This window comes from Neopsephotus bourkii, unplaced genomic scaffold (assembly GCF_033783945.1).
Source record: "Neopsephotus bourkii isolate Nb327-2 ecotype Australia unplaced genomic scaffold, CSIRO-AGI_Nbou_v1 NB_379, whole genome shotgun sequence".
In the NCBI taxonomy this organism is placed as follows: domain Eukaryota; kingdom Metazoa; phylum Chordata; class Aves; order Psittaciformes; family Psittacidae; genus Neopsephotus; species Neopsephotus bourkii.
In genome coordinates, this window is record NW_026900884.1 from 1213053 (window position 1) to 1228339 (window position 15287).

General features: G+C 33.8%; 1 protein-coding gene across 9 annotated transcripts in view; it reads right to left on the bottom strand.

Annotated features, from left to right (window-relative positions):
• The window catches only part of EXOC6 (exocyst complex component 6), a 92719-nt gene that overhangs the window by 49184 nt on the left and 28248 nt on the right, over positions 1-15287 (bottom strand). For all 9 annotated transcript variants that reach the window (XM_061348989.1, XM_061348986.1, XM_061348985.1 and 6 more), the window contains exons 6-15: positions 13025-13229; positions 11702-11857; positions 10969-11037; positions 9208-9291; positions 9072-9118; positions 8571-8691; positions 6604-6675; positions 5833-5930; positions 4503-4608; positions 888-997 (exon numbers count right to left, since the gene is read on the bottom strand). In XM_061348989.1, the coding sequence (XP_061204973.1) occupies positions 888-997; positions 4503-4608; positions 5833-5930; positions 6604-6675; positions 8571-8691; positions 9072-9118; positions 9208-9291; positions 10969-11037; positions 11702-11857; positions 13025-13229 (1068 nt within the window). The remainder of the gene's footprint in view (positions 1-887; positions 998-4502; positions 4609-5832; positions 5931-6603; positions 6676-8570; positions 8692-9071; positions 9119-9207; positions 9292-10968; positions 11038-11701; positions 11858-13024; positions 13230-15287) is intronic.

Below are 15287 nucleotides of genomic sequence, written 5' to 3' on the forward strand. Positions count from 1 at the left end.
GTGATCTAACACACACAATGCCTCTTTCACTTGTGAAATTAACTAAATTTCAACACAAGTAAAATCTATTATTTTTTGATTCTGAACATGTTTATTGACAAAGCAGTTTGGGAAAAGTAATTTGTGGGGTTTAATGAGTTACTAAGAAGGTCAACATGAGCTCATTAGTACGTGTAAATTATAAACAGTATCAATTAAGAATGTCTGAAAATGAGTCATTTACATCTTTAACAGTGCATAAGTGGGTGACTGGTTACAAATACCTTCCAGACTTCAGATCTATGAATGTTATTTTATGCAATTAAAACTAAGCTTTTGAAGGCCACAAAAAGAAAGGAAATGGGAGAACTGTGATGTTTTCCATCAGAAAAAGGTGGTATGGAAGAGGGAATGAGCATGCAGAGAGCATGTTTTGTTGCAGGAGAAATAATTGCTAAGGAAACTTCAAGCACTGAGAAGGGAAAGCCTGAAGTAATCAGGGATGCTACTCAATTATTTCTGAAATGGTCAGTATCGAAGTGTATTTTTCCAATCTCACATGCTTTGTTAAATAAATAACATGTCTAGATCATATGAACAAGTCAACACCGTTTAAGAAAAACACAGTAGTGCTTTAGACTGCTTACTGTCCCAAGCTACATTCACCCATACAGATGTAGACATATTGCATACAATATACATATACACATATGGAATATTTATTATTGCATGGGGAAGAGTAAATTAAATAGAAATAATTCTATATGTAAATAATATGTAAATTATGAAACAGGTAACAAGTACAAAAGAAAACATATTTTCATTTTAATACATAATTTTTAGGTCACCTGGACGTTATATGTACATATATATTTACTTATGGTTGCATTCCTGATACCTTAGCTTACCTGCGGTGAAGTGACTCTGAAAATTTAAGGCTTGCATAAATAAATTCCTTAACCTGGATATAAATCTGAGGCACTGACTGAGACATCGGAAGCTTCTTTGGAAAGGATTGCTGTGAAAAGATAAGATAATACTATCTTACACTTGAAACTGATTCTAAGGAGAGCTTGATGTTAAATGCAACAATTAGAAAGCAATTTAACACAATCAGTAATTTAATCTAGTTTAAGCTTTTCTCGTTTTCATTAAACAGTGGTATGCACTGAGCTGATTCTACATCTGTTTAAATAGTTTATACCTGACATAGAATTTTATCACTTATTTAAATTACGATAAAGACTGGAGATTTTATGTAATTTAAGACCCTATAGAAAGCAGTTTACAAGCACACATTAAAAAATGTCTGAAATTGCTTTTAATCTGAATAGATAAAATAGATGTAAATGGGATGAGAGATTAAGAAATGCAAACGTTTTTTCCTAGGAAAGCAGTGGAAAAAAAAGCAGCACTTGAGAAGTTCTGTACATCTGAGGTTTTCAAAGTAACATGAGAATATTTAGGCATGTATATTTATGATCATGTATTTACTTTCTCCTCATGGTTCACAAACCTAAAGCAGTTTGAACTATTTTCAACAACTGGAATTAACATGTGGTAAATTATAGTGTTCTCTTCAATATTAAAGCTGAGAGCTGATACTGTATTTGGGAGGACAAAAAGAAAGAAACTAAAATCTACACATACCAAATAGGTATTTCTGCACTGAATATGCGATTTTTAAATCTGCAAAACAATTAATTTTCTCCCTAGGGCTAAGGCATAAGGAAAATAATTAAGAACTGGCATCACCCCTGAAGAATTACACCATTAAAAAAACCCACAAAACATTAACCAACAGCAGCTCAATGCTTATGTATTAAAAAACAAAACAAACAAAAAAAAAAAAACAAACAAGACAAAACAGATTACCTTGACATTCTTCTATTTATACCTCTTTATTTAAGATTAGGTGGTGTGAAAAGTATGTGGTGTAAGTGCCAGGCTTTCATGCCATTCAACAACAGCAAAAATTATTTAACAAGAAAATTTACTTCAAAGATGTGTTCATGTGATTTAAGCAATTAATTTTTACAGATAGAACAAGTGCTATATTTCAGATTATTACAATATTTTGTCATCAGGGCTTGAGTTTCAGCCTTCATCTATTCAATGATCTAGGAGAAGAAGTTCTTTATTTTCTACAGTGTCTGGCCAATGCAGGAGGACAAACACTTTCTGGCTGATTATGCAAGTAAGCAGCAAAAAAGAAAAAAAAAACAAAACCGAAAACAAAAAAAAACCAAAACAACAAAAAGCTACAACCAATTGTCTCTCTTCTAAATACAGAAAAGGAGTAAAATTAGATTATATAACCAACCCATGATAGTTCAGCACATTCAGTCTAAACATCACAGTGAGGACAAGACTAGTTTGTCCCCTCATACTGGATTTGCTATGTTAAATATCTAGTAGGTCATAATTCTTCCTAATGTGCTGCAAGCAATTCCCATGATAAACTTACCTGCAAAATCTGAGCATGATTCATCCTAACCTACAGTTAAAAATGAGACACTCACTCACATCCATCTCTTTTTATACTAAATGTAGAGAAACAGACATTTTCAAAAGTGAAATTCCTCTTAATCTGTAAAATGCATCAGAGATGCATCAAATGGAATTAGGCCTCTGGGGTGTCTATTTCTTTCTATGAAGTAGCCTGAACCTACACTTTTTTTCTTTAAACATCAAAATGTAGATTAAATTAACCCATCCAATAGGACCTCCCAGTGCCTTATAGCCTGAGGCAACAACAGAGAACTGAAATGGATAGGATTATAAACAGCAACCAGTAGAAATGATGTTGAAGCATTCATAAAGTTTCCCTTCCTTGTGGATTCCCTGCTATCTAACAACACATAAGATAACACTGCAGTCTTTCTTTCAACAAGGATACTTAATGATTCTTCCTCTTCTATTTCACTGCCTAGTTGACAAAACTTTTAGGAGCTCAATAATCTTTGAGACGTCTGCCCTTTTGCTGAATTTGTCTGAAGTCAATTAAACTGCTATAAAAATTGCTAGGAAACAAGAAAAAAACCTCACTGCCTGATTTCTAATGATACCTTTCTGCTTTACATACAGGTTTCAAAGCTCTTTTCAGAGATACATACAAAAAAATGTTTTCTGTGCTTTACAGATGAATGAACCAGCACAGAGAAATGTGAAATGACTTCATAGCGCCATACAGCTGGTCAACAATAAAGTTTGGAACAGAATCCAACCTGATTCACAGCTTTACTCTCAAGTTCATCAGTCCAAAAATCAAACATCAGTGAAATTCTGCACACAAAATACCTACAAAAAGTGCTGCTCACTACAAATTAGAAACCTTTCTCTGTGTCATAAACAAAAATTAAAACTGTTGGGTACAGAGAATACATTTTCCTTTTCGTGAAATAAGAGCTAAAGCTTTGTATTAACCATACATATGTGTAACTACATGTACACTTGCACATTATAGCCATGCACACATGATAATATATCAGAATGAGAGGAGCTAGCAGATAGAATTGTTTAGTGCAAGTTTAAAATCTCTGCAATTTATTAGCAAAATATGTCATAGTAAATAATATCAGGGGTGTGGCATAATTCCCATACTGTAAGGGATTTCCATTCTGTTTATCTTATTTTAGTATTATAATGGCCAGGTAAAATAACCTGATAGTGGAATGCATCCAGAAAGCACTCTGGAGCCTTATTCAATAACTGGCATAAACCCCACCTTTAATTATTCATCTTCCCTGAAATACTGGATTAGTAACATGCATGCTATATTTGCTTGTTAGATATCCACTGAATCATAGAATTAGAATATCTTTTTTGGTTTTGCAGTTATTTGTAGCAACTCTAATTAGTTTCCTTTTGCAACATTTACTTCCACTATCATGTGGTTCTTGGATTTAGCTCCCCTCTACAGACTCCATCATGAGACTGTTTTCTTCACTGGTATTACCAAAACCATATTTGAATAGCAGAAAATATTAATCACCAGTGAAAGAATGGCTGAGGCTGTGAAAAATGATCCTATTGGAACCCCAGAACATCAGAAGTATTATCAGTCTGTTCATGTTTATTTTACCCCACATGCACAAACACAAATAATCAATATAAAAAGTGAAATATGAAAGTTGCTGTCTCTAACTGATCGCTGTTTTACATGTATTTTTGCAACACTACAGCACATAATATGAGTTATTAAACCAAATGAGTTGCAACTAAAATTTATCTAAATACAGTCTGTATTATAATTACATAAAGACTGTATCAATTAAACTGTATTATTAATTTGTTTACAAACCAATGGGTTTCATTGTTCACTCAAACATCAGAGCAAATTACTAAGCTTTAATTTGATATTTACTTATGACTAGATAATTACACACAAAGAAGGTGATTTAGTTTCTTAATCTACCTAACTTCTCAAATTTTAATTGCTTTTTAATTATAAAAATCATTACTGTCCTAAGTACCCTTAACTGGATTTCAGCAAACTTCAATAACATAAAACTTTTCCTTACCTTATCAAGTTCTGGATCTTGAAAAGGAAATTTGCTTATAACTATTTTGTATTCTTCTTCATTTGCCACAGGAATAGGGCTGTAGTTGTCTGCTTCAAAAATATCCCTGGTGAATTAGTTGAAGTGGAAAAAAAAAACCAGACATGTAACTTTATTTACAGTATTTTCCAGTGTTAAAACATGTAAATTAATATACATTTTATTACGACGCTTGGGTGTGCAGCTTCAAAAACTTAAGAGCTATACTTGTCATAATTTCAGACAACCAAACTATTTTTAGATGAATTTGAAAGCACCTTGTATATACTCTTCATGTTGTGCCTAATTATAGAAAAGTAGCTGAAAGCATTTTGATATGGATGACTCAAAGCATAATACGGCAAAGGAACTTCAGATCAACTTGTCTACCACAGGGTAAACCATAATGAGATACGTACTATGGTAGCCTACACTTTGCCTACAATAAAGCAGATATTCAGTGTGCCTCTCTTAGGTAGCAGAGGTACATATAGCCCCATGGAGATAAATTAGAGAACTTTAACTAGGCATGTGGCCACACGGTTAAGTACCCTCTGGACTCTTCTACTAGTCAAATGACTACGTTAGTCATTTGTATTCTATTCTAAGATTCTAGAGAGCTTGAGATTCTGAAGTGCTTAATTTAATTTTAAGGTTTTCTGTATTACAATGTAACACATTTTATGGTAAGCAATTTCTGCACATTTAGTCATCACACCCTATCTGCAAACAGGCTTTGGTGTACAACCACGGGCTGCTGTATTCCTGGATTTACAATTTACTCTATCAAATAATTCCAAGGAATAGGTGGAAACCAATATGCATTTATAAAAACAAAAAAAAACCAAACCAAACCAAACCAAAACAAAAACAAAACCAAAACAAAAACAAAAAAAACAAACCCAAACATGAAGTCGTACTGGCAATGTCAGTAGTCTGTCATGGAGGTACATGTATCGGCTAGCTGTAAACACTAAGATAACCTATATTAGAACCCTAATGCCCTATTGCAATAACCTAGTGTTATTAGGTTCCTAACAAAGAAAAACAGATGACTTTCTCCTGCATGTTTCTCCAGTAATGTCCCTTTGGAGATCTTCCTTCTCTCCAGTAACTACAGAAGCAGTACCCAGTGGCTCTTCTAGATATTAGTTACATGTGATGAATATCTTAATCCTGTCCAACCTGAAATTCATACACAATACTGAGTTAATAATTTTTTCCAGAATTACAACACTATAAAAAAAAAAAAGTAAGTCAGACAAAAACAATAGATGCAATACAAAAGGCACAATTATTTTGAAATACCAACCTGAACAATACAGACCACTTTTTAAGAAGTGTTTCGTTGTATTGGTCTCTTATCTCAAATAAAAGATCAAACAGTCGGTTCACAGGAAAACCATAGCCCTACAGTATAAAAATGAAAAGAGCAGATAGTTCAATTACTAATACACTCAATTCCTATCACATGACTTCATGGCTCTGAGATGAAGGCGAGACTTCTCGTTCAATCTTGTCAGTTATATAAAGCAATTACAGTGCTTCAAACACAACAGTATAATTAGAAGATTATATATTAAATTCTTACCTAATACTTTATCCTGTGCTTTCAGTTTTCAAGCAAAAATTTGTCCTATTTCCCTTCAACATTTTAACTTAGTATTTATGCACATAACCAATCTTTTTTATCAGTCTGTTAAACATTGTAAGCATATTTGCCAGTGTTGTTAATTTGCTCTTTTGGCTAAAGAGTTAATGGTAACTGGAATGTTATTCTTGCTTAAGATCAAAAAGTAAAGCATTTATAAAAGACAAAATGCAGACAGATTATAAAGCTAATATTAATTGTGCACCGTTATGAATAACTGGATGCTAGCTGGATAGCCCAGAATGCATACATTAATTCAGTTCCTCCTTTTCAGTATTATCACAGCAAGTAATACATATATTTTTAAAATGCTATTGCATACTTTTGTTCTTGATTCATACATATGATTCAGGAAAAACCAAAGCATTGTGCTTACCTAAAGGAAGAATCTAACTCTAAGAATTTTTGTTAAATTACTACTATAGTATGTACCTGCAAAGTATCAGCAAATACTACAATGAGATTCTTCAATTCCAGAACAAGGTCAGGATCACTGCAATAGGACTGAAAGTGAGAAATTCTGGTTTAGTTAAAAGGATTTAAAGTAAGGGACACATGTTTTCAAAGAATATTAGCACAGAAGGTTAAACGCTTCTGCCTTATCTCTTTACCTGACTGACTGGCTCAGTAAAAACCAACTGCGAGCTACATAAAAGTAGTTGTTAGATTTCTGTATGAACTATCAGTAGTATAAAAGCTCAGAAAATGTAAACTAAAATACAAGATTTAATAAACATGAGTATGCTGTACTGAGAGTAAAAATCAGCGAATTACATCTATTTTAGTGGAATGAAAGCATACATCAAAATGCTTTGCTAAATCAACATCAAGAGCTTTCCACAGGAAACACTTTTGAACACTGAACCTGGATCTAGCCAGTACTAACTGTGCCACCTCAGACAGTCTCCCAGCAGTATGGGTAAAACACTAGCAGTTTCTAAATAAGTTCAAATTACAAATTTGATGGTGAAAGGTCAAGACTAAGTAATTTACTAAATAACTGAAATTTTATTTCAGAGGTGTAGAATCATACAACTCAGGATTTCACCTTAGCTTCACTATTTGCAATACTGGATAATGAAAAAACTTTTGTATTAGAATAATCTAAAGCAGCATAAGATACAGTATTGGTTGGATTCTATCTACCTGTTTCACCTTTCTTTAATTTTTGCTTTTAGAATACTTCATTAAAGTAAGGGTTTGGTTTATAATACCCCATAAGACAACATACAATTACCTAAAACTTAGTCTGCACTAGGATTATGTTAGGATAACATTATGACAGAACTGATTTTGATGAGAGTTACACATTTTGAGAAGAATTAATGATCAAGTACATGAGAATGTTTTGAAGAATTCTTTACATATTACATTACTTTTATTTCTTAAATTACCATATTCTTACTTCACTGTATAAATCCATAGACAATTAACTTGAAAAATATTTAGCTTAAAAAATGCTGAATGTATCCCCTCAAATGAATTAAAAACTATGAAAACATCTTGTGTAGCACCGATCAGTAAAAGTCCTATGATAAAATTATGTGAACTTTGTCCCCATTTTTCCTCAGTATATATGAAATGTAAACTATTTCTCGAACCAAAGATCAATTGTAATAAAAATGAAAATAACCCTCCATAAATGAACTGCTACTAGCAAATATTAAAAAGGGAAAGATAAAACTCTTGTACTTTTTCTGATAGTAAAAATTATACCAATAGTAAACTCTGAAGCAATTTACTATCAGTCAGAGTGAACAATGGTATACATCAGTTTTCACAGAGGAATAAGAAACAGCATGCAGCTATTCAGCATCATTGGAGCTGAGGCAGAAACATAACTTTAGGAGATACTTTGAATGCACTGAAATACTCAGTTGATACAGATTTTTTCTAATATCTTTATTACAACATAAACATATTACTACTATAGCATTGAGGAGATACCTCCAAGGGTTTTGCTGGTGGAGTTTATTTTGGAAACACTGCATTTGGAATGATAATTAGGAACTATTTCCTGGTGGTGCTTTCAGTGCTGAACTATTCAATCTGATCTAATGAAGAGGTCAGTTGAGACTAATGAGGACGGATTGCAATAATAACAGCAGATTAACTCCGCATATTCTAAACTGCTGGACTAAGAGAAGGTTTGGAAGACCCAGTGAGTTGTAAATCAGCGAAGGATTATGCAAATAGCCCATGGCTGCGGATCACAGCCTGATACTGTTGGGAAAAACAAAAGCTTGGCAGGCTCCCTCCCAAATCTGAGCAATTTTTAATCACAAGGAAAATAAAACATGAGAGGGGTATAATTTTTCACTTTGTTACTATTCCAGCTTTAAATATACAGAACTCTGAAGAGGATTTAAACTGCAACACAGATAAAACTTCTCACTTACTGAATGTGTTCTAAGAACTGCAATGATCTTGGAAAGGGCCATGTTCCAGAGTTCATCAGTGTATGTTCTTGTTACTAATCCTTGGGTTACGTGTAAAATGTGGTCTTCTACTACAAAGAAACTAAACCAAAATAATGCTTAAATTATTAAGTTGTTTTCTAATATTAGAGCAAATTCTGCCCTTTCACACACATAATCAAATCCTTCCCCATTTGAGCAGTAACACTTTGGTAGGTCTGGTGTTCTGCTTTGCCCAGTATGAAGTCAAAATGTGGAAAGTTTATTTCATGCCAGCTGGAGCCCAGATCGCTGGTGTCCTTGTGGGGCATTATACTAGTAGGATCTGGGTGCTCTTCCCCACTCTGTCCCAGCAACAACCACCCACACGATCTGTGCAGAAACTGAATCTTGCAGAAGAAAGTTTTTGGACTACAGGAGAACAGGGGTGAATTAAGAATCAATATAGTAAAACTGAAATAAATCTTAATTTAGAAAACTTACCCTACAATTTGGCTGAAGTATCTTCTATAGCCTTCTACTGTTTCATGCTTGCAGTGGAAAAGAAAACAAGTTGAGGAATAAAAATACCATAATCAGCTACAACCCAAGTCAATGCAAAACCGAAAGTATTGGTTACCATGCTTGACTGTGGTTGCAGAACTAATCTTGCTTGTTTCCTCCTTTGCTTTCTGTAGTAATTTTCAAATATTTCTCCATCACCCTAAATGAAGACAAAAGTAGTTAAAACAAGAACATTGTTTCAGTATGAAAAAGGCACTTCTTAAATTAAGGGTAGAATTCTCTTAAAATAAGCCACATATTTTGCATTTATTCCACAAACAGGACTTCCAGCTGACATCAGTGAAGTTTTGTGTGCATGAAATATGCAGAAATCACCTTTTTATTTTTTAAAGTAGCCTACAGGATGTACTGTAAATAAAAATTTTGCTCATGTGGCTACATTTTGTCAAACAGTATTATGCATTTTAAACAATATTTATGGCTTTATATTACAGGCATATCACTGGTTACTCTGTAACTGAAAACCATTGCCTCCTAAAATGTTTCTCTACATTATTCAAGAAACTAACTAAAGTTGTATTGTAAAGTTAAGTCACCAAAACATTTTTATGAATATATGATACGTCTGAACACTGCCCCCATTAGTTTTGCCTGAGGAAAAAAACACACGAGATTTAATATTTTCTTATTCTCTTTGGAATTGATAAACATGAGTGTGGATTTGGATTTTTCTCCTCTCATGGTCCTTAAAATACAATACCCTCTCTGCCTAATGATTACATTGTGAGGAATTCATGTAACATCCTACTCATCTCATTAAGACGACCATTCAGTAGAAACCATCTGTTCATTTGAAATCAGTTGATTTCATTGACTCATCTACCTACGAATGCAATGTAATTTGTATGCAAGCAGAATAAAGCAGCTTAGCATTTTTTGAAAGGTTTATTTTAATTTCATGAGCCTATTATTAGGCCAGTGTTATTTAGAATTCCATTACTTGGACTTATAAAAAAAATCTTCAGATCAAATTATTACAAAGATTGCTACTTACCTAACTCCTTTATAAGATATAAAAAGAAAGTTTAAATTTAGCATTTTAAGTTTATAATGACAATTTCATCATACTTAGAAATACTGCTAACCTAACAAAATCTAAAAGTGAAAAAGAGACTTTGCTTAAAACCAAAAAAACCCCACTTGAAACTGATATGCAAATTTACTAGAACACTTTCAGTTGCAGCACAACTTTGCACAGTGTGCTACTAACACATATCGATCAAACATACTAACCATCCACCTCCAGCCTAAATATCCAACGCAGTTTTCAGATGCATAAAGCTATTACTAAATTCTAATTCTAATGCCAGATCTCTACTCAGTCCTGACATAAGTGAAAAAGTGTAGCTGATCTCAAATCCACACCAAAAATGGAGACGTAAAATATGACACAGCCTGTCACAATCTCCAGTTTTTGCTTGCTGTTTTGCTCTACTATTCCAATTTCCAAAAGATTCACACTGAATATTCCTACATTTTGTAATATTGATCATATACCCCCAAACATTTGGGTAACATGGAACACTTGGAGGAACTGCAAAAGCAGTAATAGCACTATTCAGGTAGACGTGCATATTTTACATATACGTTTAAGAACAATTGAGTAATTAACATCTTGTGTGTCCCTGATTAGGCATATAAAATAAAACACGCAGTCATGCCCTCAGTATCCACACTTTACCCATCTCAGCTGGTTCACCCAGAATTAATACTACTAGAAGCAATATGCTTGCTTACAAACTATTGCAATTGAAAAATACGGAAGTGAACAACTTCAAAAAGTGAAATATCTTTTTGAGGTCACCTTAATACATACCAAAACAGAGTAGATGTGCAAACACCTATAGACTGGAGAAAAGTCTACAAGATCTTGGGCAGTTAACACCTAAAGAAGGAAAGGAAAAATAAAAGTACATAAAGCATAAAGAGCATATAATCTGCAAAATGTGATACATTACCAACAGAACTTAGGACCCCAAGATAGATAGGTTCTATCACAAAATTAATTGCTTGCAAATTAATTGCTTGACTCTCCCCTCCCTTTGTACTACAGTACTAGATTTTATTTGTGTTATAAGACCGGAATCCTTTCACTGTTTTCAAAGTACCAGATGTAAAGGTCTAAATACTCACTGTGTTATTCAATTTATGAATACTAAATATTTGGTAGCTGAAAGAGATCTAACACAAACTGAAGTCTTCAACATAGGAATGCTGGCTTTAGCAACAGCAGAATAATTCAGTGGGCCACATATCATTTACAGTGGGCAGGTAACGTGTAATGTAAATTATAACTGAAGTCCCTAATAATATAAATTCTATCCAGTTGAATGTCCCCAAACATGATGCTAAAGCTAGCATTAAAACAACTAATATTTTGGCATGATTTCTTCCCCTTAAAATGCTAATCTAGACTGGTGCCACTTGATGGTGTCCTCTGGTTCTTCCTGACTAATGGTGACCAGCTACAGGCAGCACACTGCAAATTTTGTTCAATAAGCCTACAAAATTCACTTCAAATCAGACATAATGATTCAGTATAAAGTTACCTCTTCTTCGTGTTCATCATCTTCTTCAAACGTTCGCTTCAATGTTATTTCATTCTTGGATTCCAGAATTCTGCTTCTACCTAAATGCATATTCCGACCATAATTTACATTATTCTGCTTCTGAAGAGAGGTATTAAAGGTTTTCTGCTGCTGAGCCTGTTTTAAGAGTAGTACCAATAAAGAGGGATGTAATGCAAATTTTATCACTGATGAGTATATGCTATGACATGAAAAACAGGTAGTGCTACTGAACACACCAATATAATTGCAAGACATATGTGTGTCCTTAGCCTATGAATTATTTTGTCTTTAATCATTTTGGGATGATAAATGAGTCCAATACTTTATTGCTGCATAATTTTTCCCTAATCCCCAAAATACAATTTTAACAGTAGGAAAAAAAAAAAAGTAATCTGTAATTTTCCTGATCCTAAAGTGTAAACAGAGAATCAATATTTAAATGAAGTAGTTATAATAGATTTTTCAGCTATTTATTGTCTTCAGTTAAGCCTTAGTGAACAGCCAGCTGCAGAAGCCAAATGCACTATATTGTCCTATTACTGAAACAAATGCAGCAAGATAGCACAGTATAATCTTGCAATTAAGTTTCATTTATAATAATCAGTACTTCTCTTTACAAGAACCTTGGATGACAAAGTGGCAACCTAACTTGAAATCTACCCCAAAAAAATTAAAACAAAAACTTTACTTGCTCTCCTAATACATTTAAAAATCATTAACTTCTTTAAAGCTCACCCAGTGCCAGATTATTTTGTGAGGAAACAGGCAAGGGCTCCAGCAATCCCAGTCTCCTCCTGTCTCTCACCTCAGTCCTCTGTATTAGTGGTACTTTAGAAAGAACCAGGCACTTATCTCAACACTTCTTTTAGTCTTTCTCATCTTTGCCAGCTGGCCAGACAGGCTACTCTTTGTTTTGGTGTAGTAGCAGCTGAGTCTAGGAGTTGACTACTTGGAGTATTTCACTATTTTTTGTAACTTGAGATATACAGCATTTCTCCTTCCTTTTCCAGGGAGGAAACTACTTCTTGTCTAGGACACAGATACAAATTTGGAAAGAAAGTTTGATGATACTGAGGTGTCACAGTGCTGCTTCCTGTGTTACCTAGGGAACGCTAGAATTGACAACTTCATGTCTAGAAGATGTTATCCAAGATGTTAGCAAGCATTTCACAGTTCATCTTTACTCAAAGGTGTACGTGATGATGATAATAGTTAGATAAATGTTTGGGCTAATTCAAGACTAACAACACCAATATTTTCAGTAGGCAATAGAACTGAAGTGATCCTGTTAGGTCATCTTACCTGCTTCATGGCAGTTTCCCCAATTCTGTCAGAATGCTTTCGAATACTCTCTAAGAAATCCTTTAGATCTGACATTGATATTTCTTTTATTTCTTCACGCAGCTTTGGAAGATTTTCTATCATTATCTGGCAAAACCGGTATTGGCTAACTCTAGGAAGATACAGATTTTCTAGCTGCTCCATTGTTTTTAAAGCGGAATAGTATCTACAAAGAGATTAAAATCAAATTATGTAGCTTCTGATAAAAAATTTAATAAAATATTTATTAAATATAGAATACCCATAACAGGCATGTGATCAATATACATCTATTGAAATCAGTATGTTCTTAGAAAAATTAAAAAAAAAAAAAAAAGGTTATTCATAGAATGCTTTCATTTGGAAAAAAACATTGAACTGTCAGAGTGGCTCAGTCAAGTCAAAATTTTAAGTAGGCTCCTGGGGTATTAGTTGTTCTTATCAATAGAGTCACAGAATCATGGAAACATAGAATGGCTTGGGCTGGAAGGGACCTTAAAGATGATCTATTTCCAACCCCCATACCATGGGCAGTGACACTTTCCACTAGACCAGGTTGCTCAAGGTCCCACCTAATCAGGCCTTGAGTCCTAACACCACATGAAGCATCCTGCAGGATAGAGGCACTGAAGTTATAACAATTTCCTCCCCTTTTAGCTTGAATTTATTTGGACATTTTATTAGTTCTTTTTTCTGAAACACAAATTGCCAGTCACCTAACATTGCAGTACATGCACCAAACAATGAGAAAAATTTCCTGAAGTGTGTCTGCACATATCTGCCTTCTTTAGGCAGATTACATGTGAACATGTAACACACATCCACACCCACCTTCTTTCCACTACCCTTAGCTGGAAAAGACATGTATACACTTAGATCATGAAACATTTTTTCCAGCAGTGCATACTTTGCTGTAAACCATGAATCTGTTTACTTTTCTGACAAAATACAGCATATCCTACCAAGAAAATGACTACTCTGAACAAGCATTAAGGACAGGGTTTTTTTCTTTTGAAAAAAACCCAGGTTTTTGGGTTTTTTCTGCTTTGGTTTGTTTGTTGGTTTTTTTTCAAAAACAAAACCAAAAGACTCCATAATTTTCTTTATTCTTTTGTGTTCTGTTAGCCTACAGACTTATTTATAGCAGAAATACAGAAGATACGGTCTGACGGGCGGGGAAATAAAACACCAAGAAATGGTACCTCCCATGTCCATACACTATGCAGATGTTGTACAGCTGTAACTACATTGTGAAATTTCATGCGAGGGACAATGAGTTTAAATACTCAGAACTAAGCGTAAAAAATGATTTAACTGCAATAAACAAACAAACAAAAAGACTCAGTTCTGACATCAGATAGCTACCAAATACAGTTATTTACCTGTCTTCACTTTCAGTATTCTCACAGATCACAAGGATTGTGAGGCCAAGACTTACTTGCTAAAACCATTTACCAGCTTCAGGCCTGTAGTATATAACCAAAATTTTTCTGCTTTCAGTTGGTGTAATTGAAAGAATTGAAAGAAATAAATTTTGACTGAGGGAAATTGGTTTTCTAAGCTTCCTCTTACAGAGAGACAACCAGCACATATAGATGATTCAGAGCTGAATCAAACTCTTATATACCTGTTCTTGAAGCCAATATCTTTCTCTATTTCATTTTCAAATGTCACACAGGCTCTTAAGGAATAATGCTTGAGAAACTTTTTCCTTTATTGAAAAGATGAAGCAAAATAAAAGTGAGCCAATTCTGAGATAGACAGCTAAACTAAGAAGGCAATAAACAAAAATACCATGATCAACAAATCTTTGATGTCAACAACTTTTTAAAAAGAGGTACAGGAAACAGGTTAAACATGAACAGGACAGCAGTTAGTTGTGGATGTGACAACAATTTTCCTTTATGTGGCATTCTTCCCAGCCACTCAGCCCAGGCAGCTTTTGGAAAAATGCATTTAGTTTTGCTTATTAGAACAGAATAAGGAGAAGTGATGTCTTCTAGCTTGTCTTGAATGAAGTGGAAAACCTGAGATCAGACTGAATTAACTTTCTGATAGTTTCAAGCCTTTCATTTCACAAATACAGAATAATATCCTTATCCCATTATTTAGCTTTTTATGGCATAATTTTAGTTCCTTTTTCTTCCTGAAAGTCCTACACAATCAGTTCTGGAAAATAACCAAATTATTTTGAAAGGAAAAAGCTGAATATGAGCAAAGTCCCTTCAAATGTTCAAGAAAATCT